The sequence below is a fragment of the Miniopterus schreibersii genome (genome assembly GCF_964146895.1).
Source record: "Miniopterus schreibersii genome assembly, chromosome: 19".
In the NCBI taxonomy this organism is placed as follows: Eukaryota; Metazoa; Chordata; class Mammalia; order Chiroptera; family Miniopteridae; genus Miniopterus; species Miniopterus schreibersii.
This window is the reverse complement of record NC_138119.1, coordinates 38,912,862-38,937,793: the sequence shown is the minus strand read 5'-3', so window position 1 is coordinate 38,937,793 and position 24,932 is coordinate 38,912,862. Positions and strand designations below refer to the sequence as shown.

At 50.2% G+C, this 24,932-nt stretch overlaps 1 protein-coding gene across 1 annotated transcript in view; it reads right to left on the bottom strand.

The window, feature by feature from the left end:
• Window positions 1-201: 201 nt before the first annotated feature.
• The window catches only part of RGS5 (regulator of G protein signaling 5), a 35,975-nt gene continuing 11,244 nt past the window's right edge, over window positions 202-24,932 (bottom strand). The window contains exons 2-5 of the mRNA XM_081120933.1: window positions 18,118-18,246; window positions 11,901-11,962; window positions 6,953-7,119; window positions 202-5,208 (exon numbers count right to left, since the gene is read on the bottom strand). Of these exons, the coding sequence (XP_080977059.1) occupies window positions 5,047-5,208; window positions 6,953-7,119; window positions 11,901-11,962; window positions 18,118-18,246 (520 nt within the window). The 3' untranslated portion in view covers window positions 202-5,046. The remainder of the gene's footprint in view (window positions 5,209-6,952; window positions 7,120-11,900; window positions 11,963-18,117; window positions 18,247-24,932) is intronic.

Here is a 24,932-nt window from a genome sequence, read left to right as displayed (position 1 = left end):
CCAAGGGAAAGCGGTCCGCAGCGTAGCTCCCTCTTCGAACCTGCGTGCAGGGCTGCAGACAGTGATGATTGTCAAGATGGGAACGGTCCCTGCTGGCCTAGGCCTCACCTGCTGTCAGGGCCACAGCGAAGGGATATGCCCATCTGAAGGAAGAGCTTCGCACAAATAGTGTTCAGGAGTCAGGAAGGACTCACATGAGGCTGCAACATGGATATATATTTAATTTAACATGTGATTGTGGTTACAGACAAGCATGTGGTGCTCTATTTACCACGAAGGAGGAGTCTCATGGTACACAATGTATTAGACACAAAATCAGAAGATAAACACAGTTCTTCCAAATGAAACCCTATGGGATAAGCGCTGACAAGTGGGTCCCCCAAACCCTTGTTTCCACCCCATCCCTGGGGGCCGGGTTTCCTGATGATAAGCTGTGAGTTGCAGCTTTGTAAAAACATTTAGTTCCCCCAAACCCTGATACTGTGACTTGAAAAGAACTTTTGGCAGAAATTATCCAGATTACTTCTGTCCAGTGACCAATTTCTCAGCGCTCCCCATGGGTTCGCATACCCGCAGCTTTACACTGTCCTGGCAGGAGGTTAGTGCTCGCAGTGTATTTGTTCTCACGTAACTGTGCTTAGACCCAACCATGTCAGATGTCTCCTCTCGGAGGGGAGGGGGAGGCGGCCCAGGTGGAGCGGGGCCCTCAGGTGAGAAAGGAGGTAATGGGCGCGAGGTTTATTAAGCTGATACGAGTGTTAAGAGTTTGATTTGTAGTTTCTCTGCTGGAAAAGTAAGTTAGTATTAAACTGTGAGGTCAGGATAATATTACAGAGGTTGGGGTTTTGCCTTCACTCTCTGCCCCGAGTTTCCATTCAAAGCTACAGCTGTGCCCTCAGCTGGAAGAGCTGCTCTTTCTGGTTCCAGGATGGACAGCTGAGCCTGGGAAAGCCTCTCCTTGGGTGTCTGTCACTCTGCTCGGCCGCAGGACCTCCCTGGGTGAAAGTACGTGTCACACCAGCAGCAGTTACTAACCTGTTAACCACGAGCCTTGTGGCAAGCAGATGTCCAATACACACCAATGTGACAGGATGGAGGCCCGGCGACCAGGGACAACTGAGTCAGGACACGGGGAGACACATCGGGGCCTCACTCCCGGGACCTGTAGGGTGCCTGGGCCTTGGTTTGGGCACCTGGGTGTTAGAACCTGAGTTCTCCACCCTCTGCTGTCTGGCACATACAAGCCAAATGGGAACAGTGGACCCTCCAGAATGTTCTTTTCTCTAATCAAGACTCCCCAGGATTTCAAATGAAGCTTCTCATCTGGCTGTGTTGAGTCAAGAAATGCCTTCCTGCCACCTTGCCGACGGGAGCAGGCTGCTTCTCAGCCCCGGAGCGTCTCCTACAGGTTCCCTAGCGAAGCACTGCCTCCCTCCTCGCCTGCCCCCCTCCAGTCTCTCCATTCGCCCTGGGCCTCGCCTCGGTGGAGGGGAAACGGAAAGGAGGGCAGAGAGGGGAGGGCGGGCGGAGGGAGGGAAAGGCGAGAGGAAGGACCAGAGAGAGCACGTTTCCTTCCCCCCAGACCTGCTCCGTTCCCAGGAAGCAGGGTCAGTGGCCTGCTGGAGGGAATGATTTCAGGGGTTGAAATTATTTCCCTGAAAAATAATTAGCCTTTCAAGTGATTCTCAAGTGATCAAATTTGTGGTGGGACAGGCCGCCTGACGAAGCCCAGCCGGGTGCTTGCTAGTTTCTCGACGGACTGGTCAGGTTTTTATTGAAACCCCTGGACAACTGTTATTCTTTCACTCCATCCTGTTGAAAGGGAGTGAACACCAGCCAAGCCGGGCCAAGGCTTTGCAGGAGATAAAAATAAAAGCAACGTCCTTACCGAGTTCTTTCTTTACGCACTAAAACCTGAAGCCTACTTAAGCACAACTGCCGTGTGGAGAACAGGGCACACGGGAGGGGCAGAGACTGTTTCCAGACATTCGATTCTATTGGTTTGAAGGCAAAGTTATAGGACTGCCTCCGTGAGTCTGGATCTCAGAAGGTGTCTGTCTGGGAGAGAGAATGTGTGTGAGTGTGCGCGCATGTGTGTGCATGTGCGTGTGTATACACATTTGTTTCTGTGTGCATGTATGTGTGCGTGTGTGCCTGTGTACGCATGCACATGCATGTGTACGTGTGAGTGTATGTGTGCGTGCATGTGTGTAGGGGTGCTTGTGTGCTTTGGCAGACACACATGGAACAGTCCGACTCTGCTCTGGAGTCCATAGTCTGCCTCTTTCTTCTGGTCCAGGTTAGGTCCTAGTCTGACCCCAACCTCAACCTACGTCAAACCCAGGCAGAAAGACGCAGTTAAGGCCGTTCCTGGCCTAACCCTAGGCTTCCCCAAGAAGAAGACACAGATACCCCTGCTCCCATTGACCACCCGTCTACATCCCAGGTCCACCGCGGCTGTGGCTGCGCCGGCCTGTGCTGGGGGACAGCGCCCCCTCCCTCCCAGGCAGTGTCCGCGGGCGGGGCAGGGGGAGCCACAGACACGCAGAGGTTACAGACTTTCTTTCCCAGAAAGGTCATTGAAGTTTTTCTAATTTCCCAGAATTGAAAGAATGTATCTTCTTTTGTGTTACCATGGAGACCTCTAGTAACACAGTTTTCCTTTTTTTTTCTAAGTTTAAAAACACTTCCAAAAGGTTTCAAAGAGGTTTCCCAGGGCAATTTTGACGGGTTTGCTGTTTTCACTGGGGGCTGTATTTCTGTTCCTTCTCCCTGTGTTGCTGAAGTACAGTGAGAGTTTCGCGTGTGTCTACTGCTTTACATTTAAAACCACGTACACAGGACATGCTGTTTCCTATGTCGCCGTTGCCCGGAAGGCGCTCGCTGTTCTGCGGCCTCACAGCTGCCCTCGCGAGCTTTTCCTGCCCCTGCCTCCAGGGTTCAGCTTATGAAAGGCTGAACCGACAGGTCCACCCACCACGCAGGGCGCCGTCCACCTGTGAGTAGTCACCCCGAGTCTTTGTTAGATGGCCCCTCTGGGTGAACTCTGGAATATCTGCTAATTCTCCGGGCATTTTTCGAACATGTAGCTCTTTCAAATAATGTGTATAAAATATCTGAATTTTTAGTTAAATTAAAAATTTTCTTTAAAATGTATTGGCATCCAAAGGAAAAGAAGTGGCCTGGAGTCTTGGTTCCTAGCACTCCCAGCAGCACCAGAGAGTAAAGGTCTGTGATTTTAAACTGCTTGGGGAGGGAGGGCATGGATGCTGGGGAAGGAGGGGCCGGCGATTTTCCCCGAGGGGCTTGCCAGTGCTACGCCTCCCTGGTGACAACCTCTTCATGATCACGGTGGGACCTGGCCTAGCTGACCATGGCTGGGTGACAGAGTTTCCTTGGAGTGGGCTTTATTGACAAGTGTGACCAGACTCACCCACAGTGACACGTGCTGTCTGTGGGCCCCACAGTCCCGCCTATGTGCAGAACTCGGTGTGGCCGCAAAGGCTCAGGACCAGCCTGCCAGCCTTTGGAGGAACAAGAGCAGAAAACCCAAGGACAGCCTGGTGCCTGCAGGTGGAAAACAGGACACAGCCCTTCACTTCCCGTTCTCAGGAAACGGCCCAGCGGGGCGCTGCACGCTCGGGAAGCCGGGGAGTGCGAGCGACAGCGAACCCGGAGGAGGACACGCAGGACTAAGCAACATGATCTGCGGAACAGCTCAGGATTTTATTTGCCTTTTCCAGCACTTTCTCTTTCATTCACCCGGCTGCCTCCTCTTGGCCAACCTCTCACGAGGTTGACGTGATTTTCCTTATTACTAAATCATGTCAATAGTGACTCGATCTAATAAAATCTACTAAAGATAAGATAATCCTAGCAAGACGTATAATAGCGAAATACTGAATTAAAAGTGTGAGCTGCTAGCGATGCGTGGCTGTCAGGGCTCCGCGTGCCCCGTGGCGACAACTTACTGACACGGGGAGAGGGACAGGGAGGGAACCAGGGTTGCTGAACAATTGTACCGTTTTGTAAAACGCAGGGTACTTTGAAGCTCTCTCTCACTCAGAAACCCCTACATGTGGTCAAATCAGTTTTCCCAAAGATAATTTGGTGCCTCTGAGACAACTGCCATTTATGGAACGGCAGCTCCTCGGGTCGGCAACCATTTCAGGCTGACGCACTGCCCCATCTTGGCATTCAGCCGCTAGATTTTGAGGAGAGAAATAGCAATTGCTTTATTTTACATTCTGGAGTTAAAAATTTTAGCATTTTACACTTGTTTTGGTTTAAAATAATGTGAAAATGGAATCTTTGGGCCCACATGCTGGGGGCAGAGATGTGTTTATAAAGTAGTCATTTTTGAGCTCAGGTCATTGATTTAAGACGGGGCTCAGTGACTTTGTGGGGGCGTCTGAGGGGGTACAAGGAAGAGTGGACACTGATTGTGCTCACAGGCGATGCACAGAAACACAGCGTGTTCCTGGCCGTGTCTGCTGTTTCTAGTCTCCAGCTACACGGAGGTTCTCTAAGGGGAGGACCAACATTTAAAATAATTTGCTTAAGAAATCTGATAGTGGCCGCCTCATAGAATTCTTACCACCGTTTACTAACCAAGGTTAGAAATCATTAGGCCAGTGGTGGCCCCGATCAGAGTGCAGACCACACACGAGGCCAATTACCTCGCTCGACAGAGCCCCCCCCCCGCCCCCCGCCTCCTTCGTCAGAGCCACGCAGGTGGCTCTGCTCCCCTTCGGGCAGCGGCCCAGGGCCAGTGCGTTCACCACGGCCTATCCTTGTGCCACAGGGATGTGGTTCCGATCGGGTTTGACCACAGCACACTGAGCAGATTAGTTAAGAACTGGGGCAGGAAGAAGAAACCGGGAGAGGAAGCTGTCTGGACAATAACCGCCCAGCATCGCGTGGGCCACATGATGAGGCAACCCCGGGGTTCCCCGGGCGGGTGTCTTGGAGCGAAGCGGTGAAGGGAAGGTCGCCGTCTGCCCGCCACGGCGGCTGCGGCGGGTCACTCACGGGAAGGCGCTCAGGCTACTTCATGAGCTCCTGGTAGAACTCGGAGCGCACGTAGCGGGGCAGCGAATCTTTCTCCATCAGGGCGTGGATTCTTTTCTGGGCCACGTCAAAGCTGCTCAGCGAGGGCTCCACCAGGTTCTTCACGGTGATGTCCTTCGTGAAGTGGTCGATGTTCACCTGTGGGCAGCAGACAGCGTCACCATCCGGGTGGGGGAGTGGGACTTCCCATAAAGAGTGAGAACCATCATTTCTGCTTCCAGGTTGTGGGGAAGGCCACCGATACTCCGAGGAGTGCGTGACTTAGATCAGGACACGCACCGGGGGTCAGACCCTCCCCCAGCTGCTGACACTGCATGCCCCACTGGATCCTCTGGACCCCAAGACTCAGCCCTTCCTTTTACGGGGCAGGGGAACGTATACGTGTGTGTAAAGGTGAAGGGTTCCTCAAAGCCACAGAGCAAATGAGCGCATGTGAATCCAGGTGCACATCCGTCTCATCCGGAGGCAGGCCATTTAATGAGCACCCACAGGTCCTTAGAATGGGGGCCACCATTTGTTTGTTCTAGTAACTCAGCCAGGGTGCTATCTATTTTGAAATTCCATTTTTAATGTCTCCTATTTTCATGCTAACACCAATTTTTGAGTAAGGAGCCTTGAGAACGTGCTTTCCTGTAGCTCAGAGAACTGCGTGGGTGGCCACTGGTCGCAGATATTACAACAAATCCTATAATTCCATGAAGAGGAACAGAGTTGGTAGGAAGGCAGGCTAGAATCGGGGAATCCAGTGAAGTTGGGAAACATGTGTCAGATGTATCATGAAATTAGTGTCCTTGATCACATCATAAGTAGAGACTCGTGTTGGCCGAGATAGGATGTCCTGGCACCAAAGGCCTCGGAAACGGGGGGTGCTAACCTATGCACACATGTAGGAGGCTGAGGAGCCGAGGGGAAGATCTGGAGAGGACCCCAAATTAATTTCTATAGCAAGATGGAACCAGTTCTCTGCAGGACTCTTGTCTTCTCCACCATGACCCAAGGCTCCCTACACAGCATGCTCCTGACCTCCACCCCTGAGTCATGGGGAAGCTCACCTGCGGTATTAGGTAAACCACTTGTCCATCCACTCAAACATATATACCTTCAAAAAGGATTAGTGATGACTAATTCATAACCAAAGAGTCTAGAGCACCTATAAGAGAAAAGGGATGCTGGGGGGACTACACCAGGCACAGTTCCTGCTGAGGGCGTCCTGGATTCCACAGAGCTTTACAGCTCCATTTTCATAAATAACAAAGAGCAGACAAACTGTCCCAAATCTTCTTTGAAATCAACACACATCTTGTCTTCAATAGCCAATTAATGGTGTCTTGTCTTCTAACATCTCCAGCACTGTTATCCGGTAATAATCTGATTTTCATGAGCAGGGACCCTGCTGTCCCAACGGGAGCATAAATGGCAGAGGCCCGGGGAAGACAAGGGAGGGAGGAGGGCGGAAGGGAAAGGAGTTTTCAGGAAAAAGAAAGGGGAGGGAAGGGGAAGAGAGAGCGGTAAGAGGTGGGAATATTCATTAGGCCTTACTCAGCTGAGACATGAGATGTGTGTTTTCACATCCCCTGTTTAATTCCACCCTCACAACCCTACAAATCGTCTCTTCATCCCATGTTCAGGGAGGAAGGCGCTAAGATCAGAGACGCTGACTCATCCAAGATCACACAGCCGGCACCATCCCCACCTGCTGCTGACGTGGGACCGCACTGCTCGACCGTGGTCTCACCAGGGTTCAGGTTCACATCTGCTGGCCACATGGCTCCATCTCTTCACCCAGCAGGTGCTCAAGAAAGGTGACCCACTCCCGGCCGGGGCATCCCAGACGGGACTCCTTCCTCAGGACCACGCCCACCCACGACCCCGCAGGACCAACCTCTTTGGGAGCCTCAGTCTGGATGAATTCTTCATAAATCTTCTTTGCCTTCTCAGCCATCTTGGCAGGGGACTTGGTCTTCTTGAAGTCCTCACAGGCGATCCAGAACTCCAGGTTCTCCTCGCTGAATTCGGACTTCAGGAAACTTTTGAAGCTGGCGAGTCCATCTAGCAAGGAAAGGGTCATTGAGGAAATAAAATTATCATCCTTCATCTATCTATCTGTCTGTCTATCTCTCATCTCTCTGTTATCTTTCACCTATCATGTAGCTATCACCTATTTATTCATCTATCTGTCTGTCTATCTATCATCTATCACTGTATCCTGTTGTGTAGCCGAGGCTTCCTCACTACAGATTTCTGTCACAGGTTTCTGTGAACTCATTTTCTTCCCATTATGAACCTCAGAGGCAGGTGTTATTAATACCCCATTTTACAGGCGAGGTCAGAGAGGTCCAGCTGGCAAGTGGCAGAGCTGGGATGTGAATCCGGTGTCTGCATACCTGTGCATGGCATCCAGGAGTGCTGTGACCCTGAGAGCCACTCTGGATTCCTACTAATTTTGGATTCCAATTAGAAAACAGTGCCTCTGAAATTGGCTTGGCAGTGTAAGTAATATGAATGTTGGTTATTATGTACAAGCCCTTACAATCCTTTAATTTCTTTCTATAGATGATTTTTGAGCAGTCCAGGCACTGTGATGAGTCATAAGGTAAGTAAAGTAGCCAGGGTTCTGCCAAATGGAGCTGACAGGTTCTGGGGGAAGTGGGAAGAAAATGAAGAAACACAGAAAAACAAGTACACAGTGAAGGAAAACCATGGAAAGGTCCAAACAGAGGAGGCAACCGGGTCTCAGGCCTGAGGGATGGGCGGGAGGGGCCAAGGAAGTCACCACGCAGAGAACATCGGTATTAAAATGTAATAGATTTAACCTGCTTGTGGCTGTTGTGATTCCGTTCACAGTGTGCTGCTCCTGCAGACTCAGCATGTAGCTGAAAATACCTGAGGTGCACACCTACTGCAAACATGCCCTGGGCATTCTCGGCCTGGCGCTTTCATTTGTTTGCTGATTAGTGTGTTTCCTACCCCTCCAGCCGTAACTCCAGATGTCCGAGTAGCAGGCTGGGAGGGTGCAGAGGGCACTGGAGAAATAAAGGAGGAACCACTGTCTATCTTCATTTTTTCCTTCCTTTTTGAGGCTGACTGAATATGTATCTATGTATATAAATATATATTTAAAACAAAGATTCTCATAAATCTGAATGTAGAGAGAGTCCACGCCCATTTATCATGGAAGGAAGGAAGGTTTGTAAAGGAGACAGAAAATTGTAGTGCTGTTGGACTGTCCACAGTTGCAGACTCTGTGACGTGCCTGGCGTCCCTGCACCTCCCTGGGCAGAGGCGGGACTGTCACTAGGACATGGGGGCCAGTTTTCCTCTCACTTGTCCCCCTCAGCAGACCCTTCTTCAGGCTATTAGTTCTACTGAATTCATTTCCTTCGACCTAATTTCACCTATTTCCCTTTCCCTCGAATCTGCCTCCCACTCCTTTTTAAGACTCTAACTGTCCATGCATTAGTCACTCTGAGCACACGGATTTTACACAACATGCTCCGAAAACATGTGGTGGTTAAACCAGGGTGCAGGGTGTCCTTTTGTCCATTTATCCTCTATGTGTCTTCATGGTCTCTGTGTCTTGCAAAGTACCTGCAACTACATTCAACTCTAAGGAGACAGATGGCTCTGTGCTGATGGACGTGGGCCAGGGCCACCAGCTACATCTGGATTTAAACAAGACACTTTGCATTTCAGTCCCCTCCCTGTACTTACCCTAAAAACAGTTCTCATTGAGCACCTAACAACCAGGTATGATGAGCAATTTTCTCTAGAAGCCTAGTTAGAAACATTACTTTGAAACCATCTGAAACTGCGCCCGGGGAATGAGCTGCGTCTGCCCTCTCCCAGCCGGCATCTCCTGCCCTATTGCTACAGCTCAGGGCTCTCGGAGCAGGTGCTGAAAGAAGAAACACGCTGCTTCTCTCTGCGTGGCTCGTTTTCACTGTTGTTTTCTTTTTAATTTTTTTGCTTTGTTGTCTATATCTCTTGGATCCTGTTTATCTTTATTTTATTTTTAAAATATATGTTTATTGATTTCAGAGAGAGGACGGCAGAGGGGGAGAGAGAGAGAAACATCAGTGACGGAGTCATCACTGATCTGCTGTGTCCTGCACACCCCTGACCAGGAATTGAACCGTGACCTCCTGGATCCTAGGTCGACACTCAACCTCTGAGCCACGCCTGGCCTGGCTTCACTGTTTCTTAAACAAAGGTGTCAGGTAGTCTGTAGAAGTGGAAAACTTCCCAGGCACTTTCTAACTGCCAGGACTTGAGAGCGGGAGCACAGTCTGGTGAGTTCCCACACCCCTGGCTCGAGACCAAGACCGGAGGAAACCCTCACAGAATGAGCCTGTGGCCAGTTTACGGCCCCTAGCTCCACATCTCCATCAGGCACTCCCAGCTTTTCTGCCTCTGTAAAAGGGAGGGAGGAAATCCCAGTCCCCCAAACATTATTTATGCCCCAAGGACAGCACCAGGATTCCCTGAGAGTGCTCACAAAGCCTGCATACTCACCTCACCCTTTCACTGAATTCCAGTTATTTCAACGTTTCCTGTTGACAGACATGCTCTAAACACAGACTCATGAAATGGCTTTATGCTCAGTTGGGCTGGGAGATGTTTAAAGCTGTTCTTTCCTCATCTGGCTTCTGAGGTTTCTCTGGAGGCCCCTTAGGCGGGCCCTCTGACACCACTCCTGTACCTTTTTAACCTCTGGCTTCCTACAGGCCCATTCCTCAGACACGCTCTCTGTTACTCCTGGGAAGTCCTCGTGGGTCTGAGTCAAACAGACTCCAGGCCAAGTGTCTCTAATTTGCAAAGGACACACCTCTCTTCTTTGCCCAACCTAGCCCCCGGCCCACTCCACACCCCGGTGGAGTCCCCGACCCACATTCCCGACAATCCCCAGGCAAGACACCTCTCAACACACCTGCTCAGGCATCACTGCCTGGAAGCAGATGAACCCATCTAGTCCTCCCCGGGGGAACACTCTGGGCTGTGGCCCCCATGACAACCCCAGGGCAGCCCTATGAGTGAGGTCACTTTTGATATTCATGTAAATAGGGTAGCAGCATATGTATTTTCCCCTCTGAGAAGTAGAAAATATTACTGTAGAATCTCTGGCCTCAAGCTCACATCTGTTTGCAAACTGAAAGACTTCAGTCACTCAGAAATGCTATGGTGTTGACACTAACTGCCTACCTTCTGCCACCTTTCTCATCCCAATACTCTGTCCCCTAAGAGCCTGACACATGCACGTATAGCCCTGAGCATTTGCCTGGCTGGAAAGGATTGCGTATGGACACATGAATAAATATCCTCTCTTCTTTTAGAAAACATGGAAATAGTTCTGCTAATTCTCAGGTTTCTTGACAATAGCAATAAATACCTGGCCCCAGGGTACTTAGCATTCATATGTATCACTATGTCACCTGTCAGGTTGCTACTGGCTCCAAAACCACTGTGTAAGACAATGAATATATCAGTTGCTAAACATAAATATGTTTATGTTTAGTTGACTTCATAGAATTTTGAGTTCAAGAAGCAAAATGAATTCATTTATCACCCATTACATCAGTAAACATTTATTGGACAATTCATAGGTGTCAGGGGAGGGTACTCTGTTTAACACAAAAAATAAAAAGAGAATAAAAAATGGGTAAGATTAAGAAAATTCCAAATCAGAAGAGCTGGTGTTCTGCCTCCAAATATAAGATACTGAGCCTACTGCAAACTCTTACCTGCCAAAACCAAGACATAAAAATGTTCATATTTATAGTTGAACAGACATTATTTGCTATCTATTGTGCCTATTAGTCATGAAGATCCTGTGAGAAATGTTTTTTAAATCCTTATTTTTACAAAGCATTGAACAAAATTTTCTATTCTGTTATTGTGGGGAAGATAGAGAAATACGGGTTCAATATCTTAAGTAGAATCATTTTTAGAGTGAACTACTCAACAAATATTTATTTTCCCCATACTGTGCTCTTTCTGCTGTGAAATTTTCCAGGTCAAAAGCCCAAGCAAGTCCTGGCTGTCAATGGGTTTGTAATCTATAGGAGGAGAGAACGCTACCAAGAGCACGCAAAGTAGCAAACACTGACTAGAGACTCAGAAGTAGTAAGTGGCATAGAAGATGTATACACAATGTCTCTGGAAACTCAGAGGGAGGAAAATTATTCTGGATGGTCAGGAAGACCAGGCAGTTAGTATTTATTAGTATTTACATTTGCTTTGATAGGAGAGGGAGGATTTCAACAAAAAATATACGAATGCAAAGCATTCCAGACAAAGGGCTCAAGTGTGGAAAATGGAGGGACAGGAGGACACTTCCGTGTGATGGCAGACCAGCCCCACAGTGACCATGGGGAGTCTTAAACATTGGAAGTTGGCACTTGATACCATCGGCCTTGGGAATGCTAAGGATCATGGATTAGGGGAGGTGCACTGAGGCGTATTGGGATTAGCCTGGAGAGGAGTTTTCGCTGACACCTTTGTCACACCTGGAATGAGGCTATAAAAGGCAAGCTGCCAGAAGAGGAAACTGGGGCTGGGGACATCATGACCCATCACAAGGCTCAGTTAAAAAAGGGCAATGAAAGTATCAATGGGCCAGGACACATGCACACAAGAGAACAGGACAGTGGACATGACCTGTAAACTGGGTTCTCAGGACCTTCACATTCTCCACTGCACCCCCTTGGCACCTTCCCTGGTGGAGATCACTTTGGAAAGTTTAAGACATGTCAAAATTAGGGGAAAGGACACAGGCCACACAAAGGTGTCTTCCCTCTCCCTCCTCGACCTTATAAAACGCAGTCCAGACTTACAGTTGTTCTGCAGGAGCTTGTCCAGGGAGTCACGCCACTGCAGGGCCTCCTCCAGAGAAGGCCTAGACCAGGAATCAAGACAGAAAAGGCCACAGCATTATAAGGGAGTTAAACACAGCCCCCAGCGGCGACTTGGACCCCGTTTTCTTAGACATGGCACAGCCGAGGCCCCTCCTCAGCACAAGGGAGTCAGAGTTATTCTCCTCACAGCTGGGTGTGACCAGCTGGGTTTGCTTCCAGATGTTTACTTTATACATTTCACCCCTTCCTGGACAACGTGGTTAGGCCTGCCCCTTTTTAGAAGTGGAGTCGATTGGTCAGGGAGCTGTGTATTGACATTCTTGTCTTTGTCGTGACATTGTTTTCCCTAAATGTAACTGAATGACATCCGGGGTCCACACGTGGATGGAGCCCACGTTCGCGGTCTCACCAGTGCTCGTCAACACCTGGTTACTCAGGGAAGGGCACTGACTCCACCTTCTCTCCCCACCGCCGCCTCCAGGCTGCTGGAAGGCAGGTGGGTAATGGAAACGTGACCACGGTGAGTCTACATTTTAAAAATCTGGGTGCATCTTTCCTGCCCAAAGGGCAGGCTAGTGATTTATAAATCATCTCTCTTTCTGAGAAGCAATGGGGTTCTATGTGGATGGAGAACAGGAACATTGTACAAATGCTCTAGGCTCCAGACACTGACTCCAAGGAGGCGGTGAAAGCCAGCACATAACCTCCCCTGTGGCTATTTTTATTGGAACACTTACATTTGCAGAACCCTGCAGCCATTTCTTTTTAACCTCTGCTTTTCTCGTCGCCAAGGGACAGGGTCAAGTTGGGCTGGGCTAACTGGGAGGTAGGCTGACTGTGCTCCCCAGGACTCACCTGATCTAATGCTCAGGTTACGATGTGACTTTCTCAGGTCACATCAACACAGCCTAGCAAGGCCTGTATTAGAATATTAAAGTCAGTTAAAGGTGTTTTCCTAAGTCGGACTTCCCTTAGCTCTATTTACCTCCTGTTTGGATAATCCAGGAAAATTCCTGTTCCTGCTTTTTATATCTTAGGGCTTTAGTTACTCAGATGAGAGTGGAGGTTGATGAGACAGTTGCTAATTCTACCCTACACTTTGCTGCTCGGGCTCAGCTCTGGCCTCTGTTTCTGTAGGGAGTGGGGGGGGGGCGTGGAATTTTCAGCTAAAGTACTATGAATAATTCGTTCACACCTCTCTGCCTCAAGTCTTAATTCTATGACTTTTCATAAAGTTTTAAGTTTTTACTATTTGAAGGTTGAACGTGCCAAATATAAGAGTAACAATCCAGGTGAAATACTGTTAGGGGTTTCTTCTTTTTTCCTGGCCAGAAGCTTAGGTGTCACAGATAAAAAATGCAATGCTCATTTCTTGGAAATTTAATTTTACTGAGCGAACTCCCTCCCCTGCCCGTGAGAAGGAACACAGGAGGGAGAAAGCACAGGAAGTGGGGTTACAAGGTGTTGCTTAATTTTTCTGTCTCATTTAATTTCTAACCAGAAGAGGACCTGATTCCTAACGGCTCTCCTGAGACCCTGTCCTGCTCTGTCTGATGCTATGCCTGGCGCCTGACACGGCCTCCACACCTGCACTTCCTGCGGCGGGTCGATGCTTTGCATGTAGCAGGTGCCCACCGAGTCTCCGCTGGCTGTCGGCAGACACAGCGGGGCGTTAAATCACTGGATGAAAGGAACAGGCCGGCTTCATGCCCCGAATCTGCTTGATTTTTTATTTTTTAATTCTCACCCTAGGATATTTTTCCCAGGTTGGTCCAGACGGGCACAGGAGCAACAAACAACAAGCAGCTGCAACCGACTCAAACACGCCCCAGCCCAACCTGTCCCGGAGGGTTTGCGAGAACCCGGCTGATCGTCACTGTCGGCCGCACATCACAGCCAAGATTAAATTCTTCAAAAGGACATGTGCACAGCCCGCTCGAGGGCTCAATTAGTGCAAATTGATCCAAGGACACAGACAAGCAGGCACAGCCCACAGCACGAAGCCCACGGCTGTGATGAGCAACTGGGAATGAACACAGGTTTGTCCCGTCCCGATTCTCAGAACCTTGCGCCCTCATTAAGTCTGACTTCTTTGGAAACAAGACAGTTGCAGCTCTAAATGACCACTAAATACCCTGGTTTGCAAGGTCATGGCTGACCACAGAGCTGGATATGGAGTCTGCATGCGGTGTGGGGCGGGAAGGAAGCCGGCTCCAACGAAAGGCAAAATCAGCCTTACAGACAGTCAGCTGGGTGTTGCGTGACACCTGGTATAGATGCCACCTGGTCCAGGAGGTGACTGTCTCTCCCTTCACTGTGCTCACTGAACCTACGGGCAAGAGGCACCTGCGGGCAGCCCATCACGAGAGCCCCTGCCACCCCACCCTGTGGCCTGTCCCTGCAGCTTAACCTGCCCTGGCCACTTAGTGCATAAATTAACGATGGCTCCGTTTGCCCACAGTGAGTCTGGGTGAAGAAAGCCACACATAACCCCAAACTTAGATATGAAAGATTTTAGCCCAGGAACTATCCCCACAGCTCTGACACTTACTAGCTGTGAACTTGGGAAAGTATTTCAACCTCTCTGAGCACTAGGGCTTTTCTTTCCTTTAAGAAATCTGCAGTCTCTGCCTTATTTAAGTACTTCTGCTGATGTCCTCACATGCTCTTGCTCTCAGGAGGAAAAACAATTCATGTCTCTCTCTGTCACCCATCAGTGCTGCTCTGTCCTCCCCTGCTTCCCCGCAGAGCCGTCTGCTCAGGACTAGTCTCAGGTTTGGACAGGGACTGAGCCCCACCCCAGGGCCCACAGCGCCCACCGGGGATGGGGCTCAGGTAAAGGCACCTGCTGCTTTCTGATGCCAACTGTGGGCCAGACACTGTCCACACAGCTCCGTCCTTCCGCAGTGCTCGCTGTGCTGCTGACCAGGCTGCGGACAGGTGCTCCCGCTGACCAGTCAGTCTGGGGACAGGCGCTCCCGCTGACCAGTCAGTCTGGGGACAGGTGCTCCCACTGACCAGTCAGTCTGGGGACAGGCACCCCCACTGACCAGGCTGCGGACAGGTGCTCCCGCTGACCAGTCAGTCTGGGGACAGGCGCTCCCGCTGACCAGTCAGTCTGGGGACAGGTGCTCCCACTGACCAGTCAGTCTGGGGACAGGCACCCCCGCTGACCAGTCAGTCTGGGGACAGGCGCTCCCGCTGACCAGTCAGTCTGGGGACAGGAGCTCCGGCTGACCAGTAAGTCAGTCTGCGAACAGGCACCCCCGCTGACCAGTCAGTCTGGGGACAGGCGCTCCCGCTGACCAGTCAGTCTCGGGACAGACTTTCCCGCTGACGAGTCAGTCAGTCTGCGGACAGGCGCTCCCGCTGACCAGTGAGTCTGGGGGCAGGTGCTCCCGCTGACCAGCCGGTCAGTCTGCGGACAGGCGCCCCCGCTGACCAGTCTGCGGACAGGCACATTCCGTCACTGCTCACAGGCCAGCTGCTGCTATGCATGGGGTCATTTAGAGTAACTAAGTGGTAAAACAACAACCACAAATGAAGTTAAAATCAGTGGCATGGCAGGGAGGAAGGAGCATGGGGAATATAGACCCAGCGGTGAGGATGTGCATGTTGTCACGGTGGACAATACAGGCCATGACAACAGGGACTGCAGGCTCGGTTTACCCGCTTTCCTAGCCTGGGTGTTGTTCAAGGTGAGGGCCTGTGGCCGTCTGACCGATGCTCCCAGGAGACGGTGAGGAAGAGCGGCCTGGAGAAAGGGAGGTGGGGGGTCCCAGGCGAGCTGGCCAGGAAGAGGGTGCTCAGGAGGCCGGGGGGCCGAGGGGAATGCTGGGGGAGGGCGAACAGAGGGCAAGGCCTTGGAGTTGCCAGTTTTGGTGGGTGAGTTTGAACCTGAGGAGGAGTTAAAGAAGATGCTAGAACAGTGACCTTCCAAGTCCAGAGTTACCCAACAGAATAGAGAAAGGCCCGGCCGGGCGTGGCTCAGTGGTTGAGCGTCGACCTAGCATCCAGGCGATCGGGGTTCGATTCCCGGTCAGGGCACAGGCCCGGGTTGTGGGCTCGATCAATGACTCTCTCATCATTGATGTTTCTCTCTCTCTCTCTCCTTCCCGCTCTCTGAAATCAATAAAGATATATTTAAAAAAAAAAAAAAAGAATAGAGAAAGGATGGGCGTGAGGGGCTGGCAGAGCATTTTTCAGAGTGTGGGGGGGCGCCGGCCGGTTGGGTGGGAGGGGCCCAGGGGGTGGAGCAGGGAGCATTCTGAACTGGCAGGGAGCCGGCCTGGAGGTAGGGACTGAGGCAACTTTGTTCTATTTTTTTTCATGGCGCAATATTTTTTTCCTAATGAGAAGAATACAAATAAATTCAAAAATGGAAAATGCTTGTTTAAAAAGGTATTGCTTTTTTTAAAAGATGAAAGGGCTTAAAAATGCCTTTAGGTTTACTTTACCCTCCAAAGTTTATTTTCTCTGGGAGATGAACATGAGTAACAACAATACAGAGAAGTTTTAAAGTGGGGAGAGGAGGCCATGAGCTGACACAGACAGCACATCCTGGGGGCCCCAGGGCTGGGAAACGGGCCCACTAGGGGCAGCCAGCGGCCAGGGCTGAGAGCAGTGTCCAGGGACAGGACGATTTTTCCAAAACAGTTCCAATCTCTGCAAGAAGGGTCAGAAGACAAGAAAACAATCCGATAATAGCCCCAGGTTTTCTGCCTGGATCCCTGTTCCCCATAGTTCCTGTGTTTGTGGGATATTCAGCAGAGAGCTAAAGTGGGAACTATGGTCCTGTGTTTACTTTTTAATTTTTTAAAAAAATATGTCTTTATTGATTTCAGAGAGAGGAAAGGAGAGGGAGAGAGAAATAGACCCATCAATGATGAGAGTCATTGATGGGCTGCCTCCTGCAAGTCCCTGACTGGGGATCCAGCTCACAGTCCAGGCATGTGCCCTGACCAGGAATGGAACTGAGACCCCCTGGGTCCTAGGTCGATGCTCAACCACTGAACCATGCCTAGCTGGGGTGTGTTTACTTTTAAAACGAATTCCTGGAGATCAGTAAGCTGCATGTCTCTTACTTGAAAACAGATTCTGACCAGCTGCCACTATGAAATGTTTGTCGTTTTCTCCATGGGAGCCTGGTGCCCCTACCCTGCAGGGGATTAGCATCCCCATTCTAAAAGCAGAAAACTCAATTACAATCCCTCTGGCTGGGGGTCACATTGAAGTAATGAAAGCAGGAGACTGGAAATATCCACCTGGGCAGATGGAAAAAAATAACAGAGGTAGACCCATCTCTCTGCCAACCAGGCCAAAGAAAAAGATGGGCCACTTTATACAAATGCTAAATTTAAAAGGAAACGGCGGTTAGAAGGGGTTACTGTATTTTTCACACTCCTGTAATTGCCTCAAAGCGCCCTGGTGGTGGGTGATGGACTTTGAGTACATTTGGCTTATCTCTTTCATACTTTCCTTACTGGGTGTTCAGTGGGAAGACTGGGTGGCAGTGTCCCAGCAAGGACGGGCTATGCAGCAGGGAGCAAAGGTCAACGGTGTGGATGCCGTGTTGTTAAGTTACCGTAGCACCAGTGGGAAGGCGAGCTGCAAGCCTTTCCCTCCTGCACGGACGGCCACGCGTGGGGGGAGGGAGGCAGGTCTGTAGGATTCCAGTCGGGAATATTGGGTTAGGACTGGGAAAAATTGCTCATTAAGTTGAAATATCTGGTCAAGCATTCCTGCCTCCAGCAAGGAAGTCCTCTCTACCTCTGACGGACCTGGAGGCACAATACCTTGGAGAAGAGACTAAGAGGCTTACATTGTCTGCCCTGATCTGAGCATCTCCCTGGCATCTCCCTTCTGGGGGAGCAGCAGCCTTGGAGAGCCCTGGGCAGGTGAGCACCTGTGAGCAGCATTAACTGGGTCAGAAATGGTCACCTGTCCCTGGTGCCATGTTACAAGGCTTGGTTGTCTCTCCACAAGGTGTGAAAGTGGGCCTCTCTATTTTTAAGGATCCTGCCCATACCCAGAATTACACTCCAGACTCAGGAGAGTCCAGACAAGGCTGATCCGCAGCAGCTCTGTGAGGCTCCGTGCTTAGTGAGTCAGCAGAGGGGGTCTGCAAATCAGGCAGGGCTGAGCCCGGAGCCTGGCTGCTGTGGGGACAGGGGTGCGGCCCACACTCGAGACTCACTTCTGGGTCTTGGCTGGCTTCTCCGGCTTCTCCGGCTTCTCCGGCTTCTCATTATATGGGATGACAAGGTCGATAGCCGAGTCTGGCTTCTGGAGGAGAGTTCCCAACTTGATCTTAATCTCCTTGGCCCTGAAAGAAGAGACAGGACGAGGACACGGCATGAGCACACAGACCTGGATAGACGTTTCTTTCTGGGTCAGAAACAATGAACAGGACACTGATGTTTATCGAGCTCTTGTGACGTCCCTGGTTAATATGCATTATCTCATCCTGATCCTGTTTTCATTTTACACATGGCAGGTACTATAGTATTATCCCATTTTACAGATGAAGAAACTGAATGATGGAGGCTTTAAATAACTCACCTGGAGAACCCGGTCAGTGAAGGATGAGGTCACCTCGGGCTGTCTGGCTCTGGAGTCACCGAGGGAGCTAGCCCTACACTGCCTCCCAGGCTTCCGAGGGGGCTGGCCCCAGCTTTGCCAGTATTAGATGCATAACATTTGAAAAAATAATCGAATTTTAGTGCCTGACCTCAGCTCCTTCACCTGTCACATGGCAGTCAGTGTAGACGTGCTCTCCAGCCACTGCCAGCTGCAGCCTAGATTTTCCTGCCTGACAGTGACCCTGTCTGGAGCGTGGTGCCCATCTGCGTGGGTTTGATTCTCCCCAGCCCCTGGCCTGTTGTTCCCAAATGGCCCTGGAGCATCTCTCATGCCATGAGCCTTCCAGGGACAAGCCTCAGCTGCTGGTGGGAGGACTCTGGCACTTTCTGCTTCTTCCATCTTCCACGTGCCAGTGAGTCCCTGTGGTCGGAGTTCTGGGCGCAGCTCCAGCAGAGGGTGCGGCTGTTTTCATGCCCAGTTTCAAAACTAACCTGCGAAGTTGTCCATGATTTCATCACGAGTCTGAATTCAGGATGCACCCAGCAAATCTTAGACATCGATTCAAGAGACAAGTGTGTATATTGGCAGAGCCACAAAGCCTCCGTCGCCGTCGCTGTCACTCATGGACGCCTTTGAGTGCCTTTAACACGGAGCTTATCGTATTATGGTCATTGATTTATGTGTCTGTTTGAGAAGCTGAAGGGGAAACTGAGTCTTAAATACCTTTTAACTCCTCTGTGTAGTGCAGTGCTTGGCAACATTGTCAACATTAAAAATATTTGCCAAAGTGAACTAAAAATATCTTGGTTCCGTTGCTCACAAATGTGCTAACATTCATCTCCCGGTCAAAGCCAAGTATAACCAAAGTCTTAAAGAGCTGGGACAGGACTCCCGTCGTGGCCAGAGAGGGTTTTGCTCCTATAAACACTTTCCGCATCTGTCCATGTGGAGACGGTTTAAGCAAATAAAATGCGTAAGATTAGCAATTATGGATATTAGGGAAAGATAAGAAAACTGACTGTGTAATGTATACGAGTCATAATGTTGAATCATACCATCGTTTCCTTTGGTGTTATAAATAGGGTTTTAAGCTATGGCTTGGAATTAGTCACCCGCAAGGCACGCTGTCTCCCTTTTTAGTTCCTTCTGCGTCTGTTTTTCCCCAGGACCCTCTCCGGGGCTGAGCGTTAGGGCTGAAGCTTGGACTGACTTACGGGAAACACGAGATGAGATTGCAGGCTCTGCACGTTGCTTAAATTATCCATTTGGTTTTTCCCTCTGCCTAGAAATTGGGGCTGAAGACATAGTTCACCCTCAGAGAAGTCGTGAGGACAACGTGGCCTCCTTGCCCATCCCTCCCTGGGGCCAGCCACAGGGTCTGCCCCGGGGAAGAAGTCCTTGCACGCCCGCTCCCCTGGCTCCACCCGCCACCCGGGTGTGCACCTGTCTTCACGTTCAGCCGCGACCCGGGCGTTTACTGGCCGATGTTTAAAGAAAGATAAGCTACGGAACATGTCCCACAGGCTTGGCCTTGGTCTGGTGGTCCTCCGGGTTTTCATTTTGCTCCCCCCATTCTGTTTCTTTTCCCTTTTTCTCTCCAGCTCCCTTTGGACCACCGTTTTTGTACAAGGCAGAGAGAATCGGTGTGACTTGCTGCTGGAAAGGTGGGTTGGAGATGAAGGGCACTGAGGACGAGGGAGGGCATCCTTAAGCTTCACCGGTCAACCCGCGATCACCGCGCGGTAAGCGGCGGGCACGCGCAGGGTGTGGTCCTTGCCTTCAAGGAGCTCGGAGTCCACTGAGGTCGGCAACTTACAAACAGTCTCCCCAAGCTTCCCAAGGGGGGATGTCTGGGAGGCAGGGAGCACCGGTGGGGACAAGGGCAAGTCAGGGGGCTTCTAAGAGGAGGCAAGGCTGGAGCAGCCAGTAGCTGGGGGACACGGAAGGACAGGCCTTTGGGGCAGGAGAGGGGCCGTGCCCGTGGTTGAGAGGGATGCACACATGATTCTGTGTTGTCCCCTTGTGCTGAAGGGGCGGGTGATGGGGACCCCTGTGGGGTGCCAGCCTACAGCAATTCTGGTGGGAAACAAAAAAGAGGAAAACCTAGGATGACTGCCTTCAAAGTCTGCTTCCATGCAGAGTGCATCCTCTTACCAGCTCCACCTGCTCCAGAGTTTTCTGTGGCTCACTTTCAGGACGCTGTGTCCTGTAACAACAGTGTCTGCACATGGAGGTTACATAACAAGTCATCCCACAGAAACATTTCAAACCCAGAATGAGTCAGACCCTAGAGCAATTTCACCTGTGTCACTGCTTAAATGGGTTTTGGGGTGATCTAGACACCCACTGGCATTCGGAGCATCACTACAGGAAGGCAGGGCCCACTTCCTTGGGGCGCAGACACTCAGAGCACTGGGGGGCCATGTGCCCATGTTTGCGGGAACATAGGGACAGAAGAATGCAGCCCTTGGAAAACACTTCTCTCCCTGGCTTCAACTCCGGGCTTAGGATAGGCTCAAACTCCAGGCGTTGAAAAGGTAGAGCACGTCCATTGGGAGTCCATCAGGATTTGCAAGAATACAGAGGACAGGTATTATTATTGCATCGCACAAGACAGGAAGGTTTAAAGCCTGAAGAGGTAACAAAAGCTGAAGTCGAAAGCACTTGAAATATTTTCCCCTCCTCTGCAAGGGCCCGGTGTTCCTGCATTTGTTTTGCTGCTCCCGGGTTCCAGAGTTCCCGAGACCTGCCCTCCTTCCCTTCTTTCCCCTCCACAGCCACACTGACAAGCACGGGAGAGAGACACGCTGATGGAAGATCAAACCAACTGGAGCTCAGGCCGGCTACTGTATCTTCCCCTTAAAAACGAATGTGAGTGCGTCCGACGGGAATTTTATGTTAAAGCAATGCCATCCAGAGAAGAAAACTGTCTAAGGTGCTAATGACTTGGCTGGGTCTCCGGCAGGTGTCACCCGCCTGGCGTGTTCCTGGCCACGCGACACTGATGCTTCCCAACAAGAAACTGTTTCTATCTCCTCTCCTCTTACCAACACCTTCTTACCCTTTTGTTGACAAAGAAAAGCTTGTTTTGAAATAAAATCAATTGGAAGCACCTGGGTGAAATTTTAATAACAGGTTCAGAGGAAGATAGTGCTTTCCCTCCACCCACGTGACTGATTTCAAATTGAACAGGGTTTGGGTAACTGTAGGATTGTGCAGGTTTAAATCCATGCCCTGCGAGGGCACGCTGACCGGGAATCACATTTTGGAAGGTCCTGGGCTGCCTCGCTCCTCCTTGCTAACAGGAACGGGAGGAAGTCATTACCTCACAGCGCACATGGGAAAACAGCCCAGATCACTCAAAACAGAAACAGCTGAATTGTTAGAAATACAATTATATTCAAGCAAAATTGATCAACAACCAACAATTTATAAAGTCCTGTGCTCGGTGTTTTGAAGGTTACAAAGATGTCCCTTGCCTTGGAGATACTTGCAACAGCCGAACATTGGACACACATGTGCAAGGTGTATGCTGGATATTTCCTGGTTATCCATACAAGCGGATGGGATACGCTGATGGTGACAGGGCCTGACTTCTGGGGGTTTGGGCCTACTCGTGGGATAACACGGAGACCGTGCAGGGGGACGGCCAGAGCACCTGCATTTCCCTCACGGCCCTCCTGTCTCCGGCACTCACTGGAGTCCTAGAGCCCTCTCCCCGGAGAATGTCCCAGCCCCAAGAGCACAGTCAGTATGGGTTCTGTTCACAATTCCAGCCTCAGCCCAGGGCCTGGCATTGAATTGACACCCCCTAAAGATTGGTTCTATAAAATTGATGAATCCATAAAATGAATGAACTGAATTGCTAGGTTATAGAAAAACTACATTCTGGGGCGGGGCGTGTGAAATACTGGGGTGTGCCATCAAGAGCTCAGTGTCTCTAATTGGGTTGGCTGGGGACAGGCAAAATCATTAAATGACCACAAGGACTTGATGCGGCTGAATTCAATTTTTGTCCGTTACAGTTTCAAAGTAGACCAGTGGGGCTCAAACTGAGCATGCTCCCGCGGTGCCTCCCACCAGGCAGGACGGGCTCTGACGGGAAGAGGCACCGAGTCAGATCAGATCAGAATCCACCTTGGGACCAGGGTTCATCAGGACTCAAACAGAAGCAGCTCTAAGGCACAGATCAGCACTGTGGTTGGGAGGCTTGACTATCGCCATGGCAGGTCTCGTCCGACTCCAGACGTGTGTTGAGAATAGTCAAGAAGGAAGACAAGGTAGAGGGAAGGTGGGAAGCTTAGGGCAGGGACTAGACAACCTATTCCCAAAAGAGGGGTCCGCAGGCATCCCTTGCCAAGGACCATCACTCCAGTCCAACGGAAGTCTGCGTTGCAGGTGCCCCGTGCTGGCTGGGGGCGGGGGGGGGGCGGTGTGCAGGCGAGGGAGTGGCGGCAGGGCAGACGCGCCAGGTGGCTGCCTGCCTTCTGCAGAAAACCACAAAACCAGTTGCCACAGGAGTAAAAAGGACCTTTTTAGGCTCCTACAAATGTAACAAATGCCCAGGAAAGATAAATGAAATGTGAAGAAAATGTGAAATACTGATATGGTTTTATTATTCATGTATTATGATACAACTCTAGAAATGACAGCTTTGTGTCCAAACACAATTAAATCATTACCTGGAAGCGCTTTAGGCCTTTGCTCATATTGGTGATTATTTACCTAATGATCCAGGTCAAACTATAATACACTGAGAAATGACATCGGCAATGGCAGGTGCATCCAACGTGCCTGGAAGTGCCGGCACATGGGCCTATCAGAACCTTTCACCTCCACCTACCTCCTGACCTCTGCTTTCAGCCTTAGTAGCGTCTCCTTTTGCTCACTTATTTATCAACACATTAAAAATATGTTTATGAAATGCTTGCCAAGTGCTGGACACTATTATAGGTTTTGAAATTCCCTGTGAAACAAAAGGACAAGGTCGTCTAGTGGAGTTTATATTTTAGTTGAGCAGGACAAACACGAAACAAGGAAGGGAGGAAGGGATGGAGGGGGGAGAAGGAGGGAGGCAGACATAGGAGCCCGCACACGGGTTATATTCCAGCTCTCCCTGACTAGCTGACTGACTTCAGTGAGTTGCTTCTATTCTAAATCTCTATTTTTCTGTGGGAAATGGTGATGATATAATTTCTACCTCACTTATGTGTATGGATGTTATGAGGCTAAATAAGTGAATGCATTAAAGAGTTTAGAATAGCACTTGGTACAGTCAATAGTCTGTAAATGTTACCTATTCCATTACTGCTCAGTTATTTTTGTCCTACTATCAGTCTGTAAATGTTACCTATTCCATTACTGCTCAGTTATTTTTGTCCTACCATCACAGCGTCTTGCATGTGGGTGTTGGTTAATAAGTGTTTACTGAACGGATAAATAAACAGACTAGAACAACGCAGATCTGTCTGACACGAAAGATAAGTTCCTTTCAGGGGCCTGGGAACAGTGTCCATCATGGATCCTGAAGCACAGAGAAGACTAGTCACCGAGAGCCCAGCACAGCCCAGAGTCCTCTGTCCCATCCCTGCCTTGTGCTGCTATTTAAAAATAGAAAAAAAAGTAAAGAGTATTGTTTTTTCCAAGCACAGCCACTCTCTACACAAGTATTCCCATGGAAATGGCAGTTTCCCATGGTTTTATGAACTGTCCCTGACATCTCGTCAGTCAGGGTAGGTTACTGGGGTGACAAAGGAAAGAGCGAGGGGACAAGACAGACAGGACAGAGGCATTTTGTCCCTTTGACCTTTGATTCCCTGTCTTATTCCAGATGTCGTTGGCAGCGTTTCTGGATTTTGGTAATTCAATTTGGAAGCCGGATAATGAATAGTGGGAAGATGGTCCTCATGCTGAGGAAGACAGAAATTTATGGTTTATTTTGAGTTCCAGCGGCGGAGGGGTCAGGAGTTCCCACGGGAGCTTGTCCGAGGCCTGGGAGGACCGCCCCTGAGCAGACCCTGGTCACCCTGCTCTAAATCACAAAGAGGGACTCTAGAGTCAGTTTCCAGTTGTGTGGCCCTACTTTATGTAACTTGTTTTCTATATAATACAAAAGAAGGGGGGAAAGGGAAATAAAGGGTGTTGGAGAAGGAGAGGGAAAGGGGAATGAAACTCCCTGAGACCTTAATTAACGTTGACATGGGTGACATCTCTGAGTGAAGCCAAGTCCCAGAGTGTCAGTGTCCTCTCACGTGGACTCCTGCGATAGACATGCTGCCCCCAACCAGTAGGACACTTGGTAAACATTTACCTCTGCCAAATTTTTAAGAGGGTTTGTTGACCCTAATGATGACCCGAGACGACTGCTTCTTGTCTGAAGGACAGAATTACATTTCAAACCATCTCTCCTCTCCCGCCCACACGTCCTGC